The sequence below is a fragment of the Gigantopelta aegis genome, chromosome 3, assembly GCF_016097555.1.
Source record: "Gigantopelta aegis isolate Gae_Host chromosome 3, Gae_host_genome, whole genome shotgun sequence".
NCBI classification, from domain to species: domain Eukaryota; kingdom Metazoa; phylum Mollusca; class Gastropoda; order Neomphalida; family Peltospiridae; genus Gigantopelta; species Gigantopelta aegis.
The window spans coordinates 66,042,857-66,062,856 of record NC_054701.1 but is presented as its reverse complement, the minus strand read 5'-3'; the positions used below and the strand labels follow the sequence as shown (position 1 = coordinate 66,062,856).

Here is a 20,000-nt window from a genome sequence, read left to right as displayed (position 1 = left end):
GAGCTATTATCGACGCGATATAACGGTAAATAAAATGTGTTGAGTGCGTCGTTAAATAAAACATTTCCTTTCGATCGAGCTATATGCTGATGTGCAATATGGAGCTAGTTATGCGAGATTTAATAAACTTTCTATGTAGTTTCAGAATTCTGTGGTTGTTGACTTTGTTTGGGGTGCAGTTACAGTGTTAGCTATATGATATACAGTATTGACGGAGCGTTATGTTGAACATAACACCCCGAGCCACCCTGCATTTGTTACGTATCGATGGGAGGGGCATTACTGAACATGTCTAAATTTATTATCTTATCATTATTTTTATTTCAGAATTGTGAATCCAATCTGGATATTGAGCTGAGCTCCGAATTTTAATTATTATTATTATTATTATTATTATTATTATTATTATTATTATTATTATTATTATTTTAAAGATTTATTGCCCCCAGAACATAGGCAATGAACAGGTTCGAGCTCCGAATTTAGTTCCACCCAAAGTTCGTCATATTTCCATAGGTCGTACACTAGAACATCGTAAACTTTCTGGTCCGTGTAACTACACACATTTACAAAAACACCTGCGTTTAAGAAAAACAGCTAGGCTTCATAAATTCGGACCTCTGTTTAGTTCCAGTGTAGAGTAGGCCCTATATATAGGCCTACTGTGTACCACATAGGCCTATATAAATTTTAACGGGGCATCACTTTGGAATTCATATAACTATAAGCCTACAGTCTTGTATGGAATTCAGTATTACAGTGTTTAGTAGAATTGGGCGGAGCTTTCCACTGTACTTTATTTCTGAACCACCTAATATTATCTTATATTCCTAAGCTACCCTAAATTCGTTATATTTCACTTGTATTTGAATTGTACATTTTAAAGAGTGTTAATTTCATACTTCTGAGCAATATCCAACTTCCGCTTCCCCCCATTTAGACATTGAGCCTATTCTGAGGAATCATGGTTGGCTAATTAAAGTACTGACACTGACAGTGACTCGTCAAATAAAATGTTGACGCAGATATAAGGATTACGTGCAAATTCAACGGTTTCATTGTTACCTAGGATTATAACAAGTGTTTCCAGCATTTGTCATGATGATTTTTATTTGTAAATTGTACAATGCAGGAAATTGCATTTCAGGACATCTAAATAATTTGGTAAATTTCGTTTTAATTTTTTTTTTGGAAGAGCATGCCTCCGGACAGCCCTAGAAACTTGAGTGCTTGGCACTATCAATTTCATCTAGTTATACCCTCTTCGCCTATCCACACACAAAAAAAATAATAATAAGAAAAAAAAAGTGCTTCGGCCGTGCCTGACAAAGGTCTTCCCACCCAAGTTACCCCCCCCCCCCACCCCCAAAACCCTTGCTTCTGTATTAAAATATATAAGAAATACTGATTAAACGGCAAAATCCACAAATGCCAGTAATTGTTACCTTTAAATATTTTATTTATTTTCCTTCTTTTTTTTTCTTTCTGATACGCATCAGAATATTTATGCACGAACTGCGTAAGTGACAAAATGCGATCAAAGTGACTTTTCAACGATTAACACTAACAGATTAGATTGGTACCTAACGGTTCTTTTATTGATTTTTGACAGTTTCTTAATTCACGAGCGTAGCAATGCTTCAATAGTAGTATACAAACAAAGGTCGTGTGACGCTACAAAGGACAAGCATGGCGGTGATGATCATCTGAAATGTTCTACATGTAGGTCATAAACGAATTTACGCTTTTGTGAGGATGGAATCGTGATTTATTCTTCCTTCGTTAGTGATTTGGCGTGTCATGCAATCCGTAGCTCTGTATGGAAGGCTTGTGGCCAGAGCTATTGTGTCTGGAATACACAATGAATTTCAACTGAAATCTCCACGGGAAATCCCCAAAGATCCTTTGCAGTTGGTTACTGGTCACTCTGGGTTTTCTAAGACTTTATCAGCAAGCACCTTCCGAAAATGGAATTTTGGAGATGATGCTTATTTCATAGCCAGAAATAAAGTAGCTGATGTTATTGGTATGTATTAAATGTGTTTTTGTTTGTTTTGTCATCTTTGTAGGCTAAGGACGTAAGGTCGACCCACAGTCACTTTTGGCACCCATGTTTTGGCTTGTACACATTAAATACATCATATCTTACTGTAATTTTAATACCGATCCATATTTCGTAAATTGTAAAAAAAAAAAAAAAAATTCTGGGATTTTCTTCAAACACTTGAAACAGTGGTGCATAGTTATTTTGAAATTGAAACATTTCCAATAGTGATTTAACATTGGAATTTTTTCATGACATGCACCCAGTTTATTGTAATTGTAGGAAATGCAAAGTGATGTCATTGGAATACTAACATGATTCAAAATCAAACTTGGCTATATCATTATGCTGCGTACAGTTTCAACAATTTACTAGTGCCGGGGAATTTTTTTATGTTGTTGGTTGATTATACCTTTTTGGTTTGTGTGTCCATTTGTTGCACTATTTCAGTTGCGAAATGGGTGAAACATGGTGCCACAAGTTTTGAATACAAGCGATATATAGGGTATGTAACAATATTGAGACATAGAAAGGACACATTTTTTACATCCCTTTGAACTAACAATTTACGTGTTGAAAATAACGTTCAACATGCTCCAGTGCTTGTATTTCCAACTTGTAAACAAGAAAGTGAAAAAGCTAACCATGCAATCATAACCTTTTGGATTTTAATAAAAAATCGTGACAAAATTTAGTTTTTCCATTTTGATGATAAAAAATAAAGCACACACCTTAAATGTTAAAATAACGATGATTAATCAATGTAAAACTAAAAGAGGTGAGAGATTTTAATAGTTTTTTGAATGGGGAAATGATGTAATTCATTATAATAAATTTATAAAAATTTCAAACATACAAGTCTATAAAATAGCAAAACATTATAAAATTTAATTGGAACTTTGTAGCAGAAATATTTTTTAAAGATGCTTTATTTTATTATTAGGGAAAATAGATAAATTTATAACTTGTAAGTGAGATACATTGCTGTTGACTACATGTATTTTGAGGGAACTGGAACTTACCTTTTTACAAGTGCACCCAAATGCAAACAAGTTGTAATTACGCATTTACAGAGCACACCCTAACGCAGCATTATAATGCTTCATTCACTCCATTAAAGTCAAATCCAGTTTTCTTACCAAAATAATTCCATAGTTCTATATTGAGCAGACAGCAGTGTTTACATGCCTGTATATTTTAATTTTTTCCTAATTTTAGACAAAATATTCAGTTTTAAGTTTTAAATATATTATTCAAATATATTATATTAAAAAATTTACTGTTAGATATGTTATATTATGTATGAGGCCAAAACAAGGGTGCAAAAAGAGCACTAAGTAATATGGGCACTATATGGGGACTTTTGTCTTTTCTGAGTGCAGGAAGGTCATTTTAGTTCAGTACTATCTGTAACAGCTGCTGCAGAGTTGTCAATATTCAGTATTGCATTGCAAGTTATTTTAATTTAATTAAAGAAGGGGGACAATTAAGGCATTTGGCCTGGTATGCATATTCAATGATATATAAGGGTCATTCTGTGTCAAATCACCAAAAAACCCTGATATTTTAAACCCGACCATCTCAGATTTTTATGAAAATTGGTATACTTGTTGATTGCAAGACTATGGGGGAAGTGGGTGACCGAATGATTCTGTGACTGCTGAACTGGTGTGAAGGCAATGAGGGAAGTAGTTTGATGTCGTATGATCATAGCAATGTATTACTCAGTGTTCAAGAGAGATGGTGATTCCTAGCATCAGGAATTGGTCATTCAGGTTTACTTCAGTATAGCTAATCAGACGTTAATGGCAGAAAAGGTGTTATTTTCATGGACATGCAATTTTTGAATGTGTATTGCTGCTAAACAAAGAATATTACACCTCTGAAACTTTTATATATGTTTTAGTTAACATATGGGAGATTAAATTTCAAGAAAGGTCATCTCAAGGTTACGTGATCCACAAGGTCAATTTCAGGGTCATAACAGGTCAAAAGGTCAGTGTACCCCAACATTCTCGAATCTGAACAATAATAGTCGATTTGGAATCCTTGTCAAATTACCTTTCCAACAATACCAATTTTATGAAGATTGGCCCAGTAGTTCCTGAGATATGATGATTCAAAGGTTGGCGGCCATGCCCATTTTGGGTGAAAATCTCCAAATGTTGGGGGCCATATCTCCCACACCACTGGTTCGATTGGCCTAAAATTTTGAATTTGGTGCTGTGGGATTCCAATCAACAAGTATACCAAGTATAAAAATCTGAGACGGTCGGGTTTAACCCATTGGGTGATTTGACACAGAATGACCCATAATGCACATTATTGCTTAATATCAACACGTATAGTTAATTAATAAAACGGTTAAATGTGACGGCTATTATATATAATGGGCGCAGCCATTTTGTACCATCTCAGTGAGTACACCCTCTGGCGAGCTGGTGGTTACGTAATACTTAACGTGTCACGTCAGGAATGAGCCTTAGAACTAGAGAAACACAATCTACCTGGTTTTTGCGGGATGATAAATAGTCATACATTGCAATGTTCTGTAATAATACACATCCCAGTAAGCCAGCAATAAGTATATCCAGCACTATATATATTATTTTTCAATACAAAATAAAATACCATTGTCAAAATGGCTACACAACAAGTCGAAACGATTATCAATGTTTTGCCCATGCATTAACCTACATACTAATATGATACATGGAGTGTTTTCTTAGTTAATTGGTCTATGCTGTTAGTTGCTTCTACCTGTGATTCCTGATTGGCAGGTGTGTATTTGATTGGTAACCAGACGAGCCAATTAATTGACGCTGTCTAGACACAAAAATACATACCAGTATTGTGGAATATTACCTGTTGCCCCTAAAATTGTAATGGACATGGTTTATTACTGTAAATAGTTCTGTAAAACTATTGATTAAGTATACTTTTCCATCTAAAACCACAGAACTGACCAATTACGTAGTCCCAAATAAAATAAAATTATTACTTGGGTATCATGGGTTGTCGTTTTTGCTCCAACGTAGCATATCAATAGGCCTAATAGTGTACATTTTTCCTTTGGATTATTAAACAGAAAAATACTATAACCCCATTTTGTTCCGTTAATGCAACTTGAAATATATTTAGTTAAATAGTTTATTATATTATTACGTCATTTAATGATTTATGCTGTTTTACAAGTCAGTTTGATCAAAGAGAAGCGCCTTGTTGAAAATTACTGCTTTTGTTTACACTGTACATACAGGAGCTGGTCAGGAGCTGACGTCACTTCGCTCCAAGCTATCCCACCGGACGTCACAAAAACGAAACAAAATGGCTGCCCCCAGTTAGCAGGAATAACCATGTTTTTTTATTACTCTAAAATTGCGCGTTTTTCATTTGCTAAAGTGTCAGTATGTGTTGGTGGTCCAGGTATGCATCTTTCCAACACATGTATACGGCTCTTGTTTGAGTTGACCCTAACTTTAACATTTCAGTGGTTTTGAGGTCAGAATGTTTGCGCTTAATTTGGTCGTGATTATTTTGGGCATACATATATCATGTGTTTTGGGAACAATGTTAATCACCTCGACTTCGCTGCAATCTACTCTATGGATCCATTCAACTGATTGTTTTTTTTCTCATTCCAACCAGTGCACCACAACTGGTCAAAGGCCGTGGTATGTGCTTTCCTGTCTGTGGGAAAGTGCATATAAAAGATCCCTTTTGACTGTCGACCAGGATCCGGATTAGGAAAGAGGTTGGCTTAGTTTAAAACAAACATCCCAAATAATGTTTTGATTGAGGTAATTTTGCATTAATAATATTAACTTAAATTTTTTGACTAAGTTCTTCATATTTGACATTGTTGAAACCTAACAAATTATGTTTCTATATTTACAGATATATCATATCATCAATATATAGTAGTCTGAAACATATCATGTAAAGTATGTTTTTAATAATTTACAAACCCTGTTTCAGGAAAGTAATAATTGCAATGTATTAAATTTAATGTAGAGGAAATTGACATATATATACCTGTATATATATATATATGCATGCATGTAATTACCAAAACACTATATTAAATCATCATGAGCTGTGACATATGACTGGCACTGTAACCTGAATTTCCTGAAAGTGTGCGTACTAGGTCAAAGTTCAAGCCAATGGAGGTGTATAAAAATGTAAATAACACTTTATCAACATTTTTTTATTTTTTTATTTTTTATCACAGCTTCTGTCTATTTAAATGACTGACTGTTTTTGTTATGTACACTATGTGTTTTCTTTGCTACATCAATTAGTATTAATTTAGGCTCGAACAATTTGATGATCTTGTAAAAGTTTTGACATGTGTGCATTATCTATTAAACTTAAAAAATTACAAAAATCCAGTTATTTTCTCACAAAATATCAATTATTAATTTAAATTGTTTAATTTTTAAATTAAAATAAAATTAGCTAGTTTTTAACATTTGCAATTGGTGAATTTGGCGAGTGTTAGAGCTTTACCTGGATATGACCTGTCCATATTTTAACAGGCATTGCCGATGGGGTAGGAGGCTGGAGAAGTTATGGCGTTGACCCATCAGCATTTCCACGGACATTAATGGCAACATGTGAACGTATGGTCAATGAAGGAAGGTTTCGTCCACAAGCACCTACCGAAGTTATTGCTGCAAGTTATAATGAAATGTTTGAGCAAAAATTGCCTTTAATAGGTAAGTAATTATCAGTTGGCAAGGAATAGAATGTATATTTACAGCAGTTGTCACATTTTGTGTTTCAAACATTTCTTAAATATATATCACCCATTTTAATTCTGGACTAATGGCCGTTATATAAACAGGATTTTGAAAACAAAGGAGATGGAATCTAGGTTGGTTGGTAGAGTATTTGCCTTCAGTTGTTTTTCGGTCAAAGGATTGAATTGCCTCTGTGAACCCATACACTGATTTCCCTACCCCACCGCAACCAGTGCCTCACAACTGGTATATTAAAGGCCATGGTATGTACAGTCTTGTCTGTGGGGAAGTGCATATAAAAGACCCCTTGCTGCTAATTGAACAATGTAGTGAGTTTCCTCTCTGAAGATTGTCAGAATTGTCAAATGTTTTACATACCGGTACATACATGTATATGTGTACATTTGTATCCATTGGTTGATGATTACTGTAGAATATTTTATTTTCGCATGGAATTTAGTTTCGCATTTTTCGCGTGTGAATGAAATTCGTGAAAATATATTCCACGCGAAAATAAATTTCCAATGTACAAGGCTAGTAGTAACAAAGCGGTGCTCCCTCCTGTCACGGAACAAACCACAAAACACAAAAGCTGTTTAAAACTTTGAATCAAGAACGCGATGATAAGTACGTACATGATAATAAAACAATACTAACACTAAAAAGCTTTATGCTGTTTTCCTTTGCATGTGCTAGCGATCAGTTCATCGGACAGAGTCTACACGTTTTCAACGACGGAAGTAAACATGCATTATCACAGTATATTAAAAATGTGGAAGTGAAAAAATCCGGACTGGGCTATGTTCAGATGTTTCACAATTTTATTTTTATTTTTCGCAAAGGCCTGCAAGTCTGAAACCTGTTCGTATTAAATCAGTTTTTCCGTTTTGAACTAGTATTTCGATGGCAATAAATATTGTTTCAATCAAACTTAAGTTACTGAGTACTAGTAGCTGGTGCCTTCAAATTTCGTTTCGTTTGTTTTCGGTTTTTGTTTTTATAACAATTATAAGGATTAAGAAAAACTGCAAGTGGTAAGCACCTTCTGTAAGCTTCTGATTGGTTAAAGCAGGAAAACTGTTGTTTTATATGTATAGCACTCGTGTGTACATGTAGGATTACATGTAGTTCTACAGATTAGCGTAACAACCGGCAAAACTAAGTTCCGTTTTTAAAACAAAATTATTGACATCTGTACTTCGTTTTTTTTGCGAATTGACCCATTTTCATTAAATCGCGAAAATTTGATCCCGCGAAAATAAAGTATTCTTCAGTAATAAATCAGTGTGCTCTAGTGGTGTCATTAACAAAAACGTTACTTTTAAAGCAATAAAAAAAAAAATTAAATCTTTTTTTTCTTAAATTTCAAGTAAAGTAACCTACAGTATTCCCATTTTTAGATAAAAGAAAGTTATAACATCATGTCAAGTTTTGAACTGTAAAATAGGAAATCCTAATTTTATGTAAAAAGACTAAATTTGATCTAAGGTAACCCCATTGTTTAAATGTCTTATCAACATACATAAGTGCTAATTATAATATGTCATCTTTATTCACTCATTATTTTCCTTGTTTTTAAAGGCAGTAGTACAGCGTGTATTGTCGCGCTGCACAGAGAGGAACAAACAGTGTACTCCGCTAACCTTGGCGACAGCGGCTTTCTCGTGATTCGTGAAGGCGAGGTCATTCACAGGTCACTTGAACAGCAACACTACTTCAACACACCGTTCCAGTTGGCCGTGGTGCCGCCACACCAACAAGGTCTTGTCCACTGTGATAGGCAAGTGTCATAAGTCTAGTGAGGTTCCAGTGATTGATTATAATAAAAACTTTGTGGGGTCGGGTTGTCAAAACATAGCCCAGTGGTAAAGTGCTTGCCTGATGCGCGGTCGGTCTAGGATCGATCCCCGTCGGAGGCACATTGGGCTATTTCTAGTTCCAGCAAGTGCACCACTACTGGTATATCAAAGGCCATGGTATGTGCTATCTTGTCTGTGGGATTGTGCATATTTTCTTGTCTATATAAAGAAAAAAGATATTAAATAGTTATTAAAGGTAAAATTAGCAATTTGTAGGATATCTCCAGGTGAACAAGACTGTAGGTGCATCGATCTTATAATGAAAATCCTTCTTATGTTCATATAATACAAACACATTGTGTCATCAAAAGTTTATTATAACCAATGATTTATGATGAAATTTAAATCGATTCCCAACACTTCATAAATGTGAAAATAACCAATTACAAGTTGTAGTTACATGTTATTTAAAATTGTACCACTTTTTGCCTCTAGCCAAAAACTGGATTGAATTTGAGGTCATACCTGTGTGTATAATTTATTCGCGTCTTGTACCAAACAAAGGTATGCATTTCTAAGTGTTTTTAAGTTAATACAGCTAATACAGTTTCTTGATAATTTTTGTCATTTTTGTGGTTTTAAAATAAATTAACTGTATTTTATCTGTAAGTACCATATTATACATTTAATGAACATTACAGAACTTTATATTGACTATTACAGTCAGGGGTTTATCCAGGCATTCCCATCAGACTATTGACCGTGACAAAAATGAATAAATGCCCAATAGTTTAATACAAGCAGAAGTTGGCATCCGTGTACAGTAGCTCAGTTAGGGTATTCGTCTGAAGTTCATTAACCTGATATCCCTACATTTATGTAAGTAGATCTATTGGGATCTTCTAGTTGTAACTAGTACATCATGATCATATATCACTGAGTTATGCTTTGCTAATTGCTCTCTTTAGTTAATGGAGTGGGCTCCCTCACACCAATGCTTCATTCAAATAAATAGAGGATATTTCATGTTTTTGTCAAATATGATTTATATCTCATCGAGTGAAGTTTGCAATCATATCTCATGAGTCGCACTTGCATGATGAGTGTGATATGATTGCAAACTTCATAAGATGAGATATAAATCATCTTTGACAAAAAACATGAAATTTTCTTTTTTAGTATATAACTTTTGGCAATTTACCTTTATTTTTAAAATGCCAGCAGCAAAATAGTTACAGCTTTCTTACAGTGAAGATAAAACACTTTTTACAGTGACGATAACACATTTTAGAGTGAAATAGTGAATAACACTTTTATGTTACTGATATTTAAAGATATTTCACTAAATGTTATATAATAAAAAAGAATGCACCTAGAGTCACTTATTTTAAATGAATATGTAATGCAGATAAGAATAACAAGTTTTTCTTTGCACAGACACATTAATTATTGCTTTGTTCATTGTTTGTTCCTTTGTGTCAAATGTATATTGTAGAATATATTTAAATGTCGTATTGCGTTTTATTATGTTTAGCCCCGAAGTAGCTGAAAGCTCATCATTTGGTGTTGAAGATGGAGACATAATTCTATTAGGAACTGATGGACTCTTTGACAACATGAGTGAAGACTTGTTACTCCGGTATACATCAAACATGAAGGTAAATATTGATCCAAGTGTTTTCAATACCTGATTTGTTTGGTTCATATAAGGTGTTTTTGTTGGTTTGTGCATTTGTTTATTCATTAATTCATTTATTTATTTTGTCATTCACTCACTATTTTTAAAAGGTTACCAGGGTTCGCACGCATCCTGGAAAACCCTGGAAAGTGCTTAATTTTTTTTTTTACCCTGGAAAGTCCTTAAATGTCCTGGAAAAGTCAGTTTACCTCCTGGAAAGTCCTGGAAATTCGAAATTTTGTTTCTAATTTTTTTTTAGTGATGTTACAAATACATAAATAATCGCGTTTGACTTAGGTACCTCTCCCCCAAAAGAAAGAAAGAAAACCCCCCACAAAAACAATACCTAAACGCATCGATGATTATAATGAGGTCGACTGCCATTGGTCAGTTGTTGAGCAGGAAATACTGTGTTGGTTTATTTGGTCTATAGATAGGCGTAGTGGTGCTCGTTGGAGCACGAGTAGATAAGCTTAATTGAGATGGCGACACAATTCTTCAAGCATGGAATCCGGATAAAAAAATATATACCAGTATGATATTAAAAAAAAGAAAAAGAAAAACGGGTAGATGTGTAAATCACTTCTGCGAAAACGGAAAGTGTACGTTTAACGACAGGTGGCTAAATATATTTATTTTTAGAAAAACAAGCACGCATCTGACGTCATATAAGTTGACTACTGGCATGTAAATAATTTTATGGACCTGTTAAATCCCAACAAATTCGAGTAACTGAATAAATCCATTTAGCTTGTAAACGTTAATTAAACAGTGTATAATTAAGTAGGAATTAACACCTCACAAAGTGAGCTATCACTTTAACAATGGCTCACCGCTTGGGTCTGAATCCTGTGCGGCGAGTCGTGACCATGATTAATCATTTGACCGGAAAGAAGCCCATATCTTTAAATAAACCCCATCAATGTAACGTGAGATTAAGAATGAGTTTAACACCATAGAGATTTTGCAAAGGTCTCCTTTCAACAATTGTAACAGTGTATAACATTGTTACACTTGTTTCTTTTGGTGGTGTGGCCTATGTTTATAGGCGCACGTGCAACACACTTTGATTTAGCAGCTGAGCTTTAGCTGCAAGGATTTAATTGACAACTAATTTACATAAGGAGGCGTGGACAAGACCGGTTTAGATCACACCAATAATTATAAACGTTTTAAGCTGTTTCATACTTGTTGTGTGTGTGTGTGTGTATATATATATATATATATATATATATATATATATATAAATTTAAAAAAAAAAAAAAAAATTATATATATATATATAAATGTGTGTGTGTGTGTGTATATATATATATATATATATATATATATATATATATATATATATATATATATAAATAAATGTGTGTGTGTGTATATATATATATATATATGTATTCTATTTGAGTATTAGATACATGTTTATATCACTGTTTTGTACAATGTGTATATATATATGTATTCTATTTGAGTATTAGATACATGTTTATATCACTGTTTTGTACAATGTACAACAAATGTAGTTAATAAAATATTTTATTTCAACAGTTTTAGTTTACAACTTTACCATCCAAAAGTTATATCCAGAGTGGGGTGTGTCTACTGTAGACTGTGTGTAACAAGTATTGTATGTTGGAGACATAGCAGCCACTGACTAAACAATCTGCTAGGGTGTCGTTAAACAAAAACTTCTTTCCAAGTCATATATTCAGACCCCTGGAAAAGGTAAAATAGTCCTGGAAAATGAACGAAAATAGCCCTTAAAAGTCCTGGAAAATGAAACCATTTGAAGTGTATGAACCCTGGGTTACATTGTTTTGGTTATTTGTTCATCGATTCATTTATTTATTTTGTCATTCACTCACTATTTTTAAAAGGTTACATTGTCTTGGTTATTTGTTCATTGATTTATTTATTTTGTCATTCACTCACTATGTTTAAAATGTTACATTGTCTTTTGTTCAAACACGACAAACCAACTCTTGATAGAAATAATTGAAGTTCCAAGCAATTACTGCCCAGTTGACTATTCATTTTGAATGTTTTAGATCAGTTATTTATCCAGGGATATGAATCTGCATAATTCTGCCGATTTTGTTTTGCTCAGAGTTGATCTCATGAATCAGTTAAATTTAGTGAGAAGAACATTTATAGGCTGTATCGCCAGCCATTCACAATCGTAGACATGTTACCAACTTTACTTAAATGTGGCTTTCCTGTCTAAAACATGATGTGTTACTTTATTTTAAATAAATCTTAATTTTGCACCTACATATGAACATATGAATATTGGTTGCTGTAAGTTTAAATTGACGAAGTGCAGATAGTTATGTGATGTCACAGGAAACTCTGGATGTCCACTATTTCTTGAAAATTAACATGCTGGGTACATATGGATTATAAAACATTGAAAATATATATTTTTCTCCAATTAGGATCACAAAGCAGAGAATGTGCAAACGACAGCAACTGACATTGCAGAAAAGGCCTATCATTTGTCTTTCGACCCAGACTACATGTCTCCTTTTGCCTTATCAGCTATAGACGCAGGCATAGACTTTAGAGGTTTGTTTTCAGTTTATAGATCTACCATTTAGGGAGACCAAAGAATACACAATAGCAATAAATTTAAAATATCTAAATTCAGATTTTTGAAAAAGGTTGTAGGGCTAATTTGGGGTGAGCAAACATTTTTGCCAAATTATCAATTAAAACTTCAGAAATAGCTGACAACTAGTTATTTTCCATCAAAATATCAATCATTTACATAAAATTATTTCCCCTGATTAAAATTCATTTCATTTCAACTTATTTTCATGCTTATATCCAATTTAGGTTCAAGCACACTGTCTTGGGCACAGAACTCGGCTATTGGGGCTGTCTGTCCAGGACAGTGGTTTAGTTATTAGTTGGTTAGTGAGAGAGAAGAGGCTGTAGTGGCCTTAAACTTACCCATTGAGCCCTAAAGAACTCACTCTAGGTTGGAGCCGGTACGGAGCTGGGAACCCTGTACCTACCAGCCTGTAGTCCAGTGGCTTAACCACTGCGCCATCGAGGCTGGTGATTAAAATAAAATTCACCAATTGTTTTCCATATTCACAATTAATGAATTTCAGTTAGTGGAAGTGCTAACCCTGCTTTTTAATTGTAACAGTTATATATGCATCATTTATTCTGCAGATTTAAAAAAAAAACATTTCATTTAAATTTTAAAAGTATTTTTTAATGGCCTACATATCAACACTATCTGTATTTTAAAATGATCATCTTGTTTCTTACAGGGGGAAAACCCGATGACATCACAGTCATTGTTGCTCGTGTCACGAGTGGTCTTCCCACACGCCAGTAGACCAGTGACGATAAGACATTTTAAATTGCGTGTTCGTGTGTGCCAGTAACTGTCTAGGAGCAGATTGTAGATCATTCCATTTTCTACAGAGAGCAGATATTTGTATATAGTGGTATAACTAACCAGATTTTGAGTAGCTACAAACAGAGGCATTCGGGAGAGTGTGTGGAGGGAGAGACGAGTTATTGGGGTGTTGCTAGTGTGGTGCATACCTGTAGTGTTGACATGTTATGTAGTGTGTCAGTTGTACTGATATATACCATACTGTGATATTATCATAGATGACTGTATTATTGATGCTAAACATAGGTTTTATTTCAGTGTCTGAGCCATGATGTGGGGGAACCTGCTACTTTTAAAAAGGCATTTTTAGATTATCACGCAGCCATATTCATACATAACAGTATGTACAGCATAAAAGTGTAGATGATACATTGTAATAAATATAAATTTTTTTACAAAGTTAAGTCACTATAACCCACTTACCTCAAGTTAATCTGAATCCGTTACAGTAATTCAGTTTCAATAAATCAGGGTACTGTTTATTTATTTTTTTAAACTAGATTAGCAACTGTTGGTGATCAGTTGAAATTTGAGCAGCAAAAAGATTTAACACAAGAATTGTGTAGTGCCTGTGACAGACATGCTCGAAACCGTAGTGATATAGGGGCATGTTAAAGGTACTGTCTGTCTCTCTCAGAAATTTGCATAGTGAATTCTGACACAATACTGAAAATGTTCCCTGTAAAAGTAATCGTGTTTATACAATGCTATAGTAAACAACATTCAGTCTGAGATTTTTAATCCATTACATCTTGTAAATTTCTGATATATCTATTGAACAGAATTTTTTATAAAATGTCTATGACATTTGATATATTGTGAAAGATGGCACTCTACACATTGGGCTTTATTCTGATGAACTGACATTCTAAAACATCAGTGTCTTTAATTACAAGTAGGTACAAGTATTTTGTACCAGATTCATTAGGTATTAAAATAGTTATAGCCATGGTATTAAACTGGTTTGTATGTTTTGTGTTTGTTAAAGTTAACACAGTACTGTTAAACAAACATGAAATAGTTATTTTATCGTTATAAGGCCATAGAGTAGGTTTCCCCTGTCATGGCTAAATGATTTTTCTGGCAATAACACAAAAGCTTTTCGCACAAAGACATAATATATTGTCCCTATTACGTAGTGTAATAGTAATATATGTTTTGTGAGGATATGTTTTTTTTGAGATTTTGATAGTCATTGTTACAGTAGTAAAACTACATTTACATGTACCATGCTTGTTATAAGGTACACATTTTTCTTTTTTAGCCTGGTTACTTTTAAGTACTTAAATGTACATTGATAGTAATGACCAATTTTATTTATTAACATGAAAAGCAAAGCTCGTTTAAGCATAGTGTTTTTACTATTATCTTACCTTTGTTTGTGCATCAAATAGGAACATTAATCTAGAACGTTTCAGACATCTATCAACATAACAATGCAAAATAAGCACCTATGTGCATTTTGTTTTTGACCAAACATTTGTAGTCAGTAAATGGTGTGGATGTTATTTGTTGTACTGACATATTTTCTGTGTTAACCCAAGTCAAAAATAAACCTTGTTATTAGTCCCCTACTGACCCACCTGGAGGGGACTATAGGTTTTCTGTCTGTCTGTCTGTCTGATAATGACTTAAGATATTGAGATACAATATTTTGTAAATAGCTTTATCTTATGCAGTTACAGATCCACTTTGACTTTCATGAGGATTAGCCCATTTTTGACAGAGTTATGGCCCTTGAATTTAGGAGATAACGAACTTTTGTTGGGCCCAGTAAGGGACATGTATTGCTTTAGCGGTACTGCTTTAGCGGTACTGCTTTAGCGGTACTCTCAAAATGCTTGTTTTAATTGTGCTTGAATCTCCATGGTGTCTGCTTGACAAAGATTATTGTCAACATGCACACAGAAAGGAGAGTCAAACATAACTTGGTATTGGCTACTGGTCGTGTGTTGAATATGTAAAGTAACATGGGTTAACGTCACATGTTTTCATTGTGTAAAATTACATGTACATGTATGTCCGGTGTAGATGGAGTTACATTTTCTTTTTAATTTTTTAATTTTTTTTGCTGAATCTCAAATACTGAAAGCACAAATGAAAATATAAAATTGATATTAAAGGTAGCAGCTCTGTAGCTTCTGCCTTGATAAAACAGCATTATAATACATGGTGAATTTAAAAACCTAGGTGAGTGAATGAAATTTTGCTTTAAAAAAAAACACTTCATGTGTGAATGCCTTTCATTGTTGCTTGGTTCTCCTTTAAAAAAAAAGAAGACAAAAGACAGGGCTGTATCATTCCTTTTCCAATGCAAATTCAACAGTTTCCTAATCAAAGGAAGGTAAAGTATATTTATTTCTCAAAATTAAGGTATTTTGCCGTGATGCATCTTGTCTCTTTCTTTACTAATCTCTACCAATAATCTTAATTTTGGGAAGAAAGAGGGAAAGTAAGAATATTTTAAAATATTAACCCCCTCCCCTCCCAATTACTTTCCATTTTTTTTTTAGATTATTAGGATTCAGCATTGTTTATTATTATTTTTTATTATATTTTTTTGGTTTGTTACAAAATTACTTTGAGTTACACAAGACAGCTTGGTGTAGGTCATAAAAACAACTTTATTATATGTTATTCTGTCCCATGAAAATATATACTCAATTTATATCATTTTAGTAGATTTCCAAAGCGCACATGTCATAATAATATCCATTCTACTGTAGTTCATTTTGTAGTTTTGTTAACTAAACTATTTAAAAATTCACACTCATTAGAAGTTTTTTTAGAGCATGTTAAATTGTTATTGGTTAACTTGTGTATAATTATTGCATTTCCTTGCCTATTATTACGCATAAATGATCATTCAGAAAATGTATGCCTTGCCTTCTATTGGAAACGAAATAATTGTTATATGTATGTGTCTCTTCTGCAAAGTTATGATGTTTTGTTAAGAAATGATTAAATGAGTGTTAAAGGCTGTTCCACAGCCAATCACATGTTAGGCAGGTAATTAAAAAAATATATACCCACCATCCTCAAAATAACATTTTATTTAAACCTTTTATGTATAGAGGAAAAGATGTGGCAGACCCAATAACAATTATTATTGTAATGGTTCCATTTTCATAATAAAGTAGATCCTTTTATTTTATTTACTTTAATAATAATGGGGAAAAACCTCCACATGAGCTGTTACACTGGGAAACTTGCAACTTGCAAAATTATTTTTTATTGTTGTTTTACAAATAACCGGTAATAACCGGGGAAAACTAAATTTCAAGTATTAGTGCTCCAACTTAATTATATCTTGTAAAAATACATCATCAAAGATATAAATACAGCGTCACTTTCTCAATATCGAAGCAAGCAACGTTGAACTTTGAGCCATGTTTACTCTTGTTTTTGACAAAGGTTTTCGTGTGTGATGGCTCATATTATAAAATTAATCTTCCCCTAGATACAGCATAGAGATGACGTTGACATGATGTCTAGAGATGGTTGAGATGGCTAGACATGGTTGATGTTTTCACTACAATATTCTAACACTGCTTGTCCCACTCTCAAGTGTGGACCCTAATACTTTTTATGTGGATGTTTTTTATTATTATTATTATATAACAGTATTTATAAAAAAGAAAGAATTCCCCATTTACAGTTTATGTAATTTCTAGTCTTAAGTTATAAATATATGTACCATTGGTTGTGTACTATATTTGCTAAAGAATTAATAGTTGTTTTATTAATGACAAGATCTACATCTTCATCTGGCAGTGACTGTCTCTCTTGCACGTATAGAAACTCATTAAATGTAGTGAATTGAGGACACATTGTTAAAGATAATCACGTCAGGAACAGCTAGTGAATGTCCATCTTCTCATACCACAATAATATTTTGTGAAAGGAATTAAAAGCCCTAAATAGCAGGAAAGTCGATTTAAAATGACCCAGAAGATCTATAATTTGAACAGTGTAATTTCTCTGATTTCCCTCTGCATCTGTTTTACTGGTAGTTGTTTGACAATTTTTTTTAATTTTTCAAAAAGAATTTAAAAAATTGGAGAATAATTTTTCGTTTTATTTTGTACATGGCAAGTACTGTCGGTCAATATTTATTATGGCTGAATCTTTATGTTGACCTATGCCGATATCATTTAGCATGCAGTAGTCCCGTGTGAACTTTTAAGAAGTATGTATTGGTTGTATTAAAAGACTCGATTACAATATGCTGTCATATCATGTTGATATCACTTGTGCCATTTGTTACACATATTGCATTTCAGTTTGTTATATACATCTTACATTGTTAAACTAGTAATGGTAGCATACGCATTACATTGTTAGACATGCTCATTAATATATTGTATGCAGTTTGAAAAGTCATTTGCATTGAGCTTTCTGGCAGTATTTAGACTACATTTGGCGTCGTTGTTTTTAATTAGTATAATTATTGTGATTTTATTCTTATTTTAATTTTTATTTCATGTTCATAAATATTAATCATATTTAAAGGGACTATTCTAAGTTTGTAGACCTGAAAAACTGCATCAGGGTAATAAAAACAAACGAAGTTTGAAATAGAGAGCATTATATCGATACACTCATTCAGGATTCCCTTGGACCCTTTTTTTTTTTTTTTTAATTTAACAGTTGTACGAAAAAGTAAATTGTTATTATATATAATACATACAATATTATGGTAGTGAAAATCCACACTGAACTGCTACAAATGTGATGACTCCCCACCCACCCTTCCCCCAAAAATGCATAAAATATACAGATATTCTATAAAGATTTTTTTTCTCTTTTTTTTCACATATTGCGATTTTTAATCATTACAAAAGGATCTATTAGCATAAAACCTATTACAGTGAAACCTCTGAAAACCAAACTCTCGGTAAACCAGAATTCTCTTAAACTGGACGTTTTTCACAGTTCCTTTTTAAATATCAATACAGAACAGAATCTCTTTAAACTGGATACCCCTTAATATGTGGACATGTTAATTGGTGTTTGTAGGTGTCTGGTTTTTCCGTGTTATGACTACAGACTAAGGATAGTCCCTTTAATAGTTGTTAATACTCGTTAATATATTTAGCCAACAAGGAGACAGTCCTTAGAAAGTTTGTTTATATACCTTTCTCCAAATAACTAACAAGTGATGGAGACTTGATTTGGTGCTTACGAGATGAAAGACCCCCACCCCGACCCTCCAGAAAAAAAATGTTTAAAAGTTAAAAAAAGGTATAATTGTAACCATTAGCTTGGTTAGTGGAATCACTGGATTCCTGAATGATTCATGTAACTATATGTGTGGTTTGTGTATTAAGCTTGTACATAAATTCTTTAATTTACATGGTAAGGTAAGCATTACAATAGATCGATTGTGTCACATGGTATATTGAGCAATATAATAGTATATGGTTTTACACGGTATGGAAGACCGCTGGTGTAAGCATTATTATATTTATAATGGATGGTGTTGCATGATATTCTTAGTAGGGTTTAAGCAGCAATTTGCCAAATACAAACTTACTGCAAGAAAATACAAAATTGAGAATTGTAATGCATGAGTCTTATTTTGTATCAAAATCAGGGGTTGAAGTAATATGAGGTTCAGGGGCCAGCTAGTCCCTATGATGAGTCAGTTTTGGTGCCAGTTAGAAACCATAGGTGATTAACACAGTGTTCTAAAAAAAAAAGTCGCCAGTGGCTACCAGTTATTTTAATCCCTGCCAAACAGTATTTGTGCTCAGCTTAAACCCAGTAACAGATTGTGTCACATTGGTATGGTAAGCATTTTAATAGATGAGGTAAGTGTGTATGGTTGCAGAAAAGCCTGCAATGTACTGCATGTGTTAAATGTACTCAATTGTATTCTATAAACACGGCATGATGGTGCAATGCCCTGAATTTCATCTATTATCGGCTCAAATTTGTAACTGGCTCATACATCTGATCTCATTTTAATACCCGTTCAGCACAATATATTTCAAGTTATGTTAATTGTAATATAATAATTGTGGACAAATATTCCTCCACATAATGGTCTCTATAAGTGTCCCAACAGCCACTGAAAAGTAGTTAACCGTGGCTACATTACGGTTGGGACTGGTCTACATAAAAACCAAAGGTATTATCATGGTGGTCTTTAGTGATAAAAATACATGTTTTTATGTACGAAAGGAAAATACAGGTGATTGTTATATGTACATGATGATTGTTACAACAGGTGTGATTGTATATGTATGTGTGGAAAAGAGGTCATGGTCACTAGTGGTTTTTTAGATAACACTCCCAACATGAACTTTAATCAAGGTGT

At 33.3% G+C, this 20,000-nt stretch overlaps 1 protein-coding gene across 1 annotated transcript in view; it reads left to right on the top strand.

Moving 5' to 3' along the window:
- Positions 1–1,665: 1,665 nt before the first annotated feature.
- LOC121368491 (protein phosphatase PTC7 homolog) overlaps positions 1,666–20,000 on the top strand; it is a 19,128-nt gene continuing 793 nt past the window's right edge. Inside the window, exons 1-6 of the mRNA XM_041493228.1 lie at positions 1,666–2,026; positions 6,586–6,765; positions 8,371–8,569; positions 10,123–10,246; positions 12,702–12,831; positions 13,548–20,000. The exon at positions 13,548–20,000 is cut by the window's right edge and continues 793 nt beyond it. Coding sequence (XP_041349162.1) covers positions 1,801–2,026; positions 6,586–6,765; positions 8,371–8,569; positions 10,123–10,246; positions 12,702–12,831; positions 13,548–13,615 — 927 coding nt within the window. The 5' untranslated portion in view covers positions 1,666–1,800 and the 3' untranslated portion in view covers positions 13,616–20,000. The remainder of the gene's footprint in view (positions 2,027–6,585; positions 6,766–8,370; positions 8,570–10,122; positions 10,247–12,701; positions 12,832–13,547) is intronic.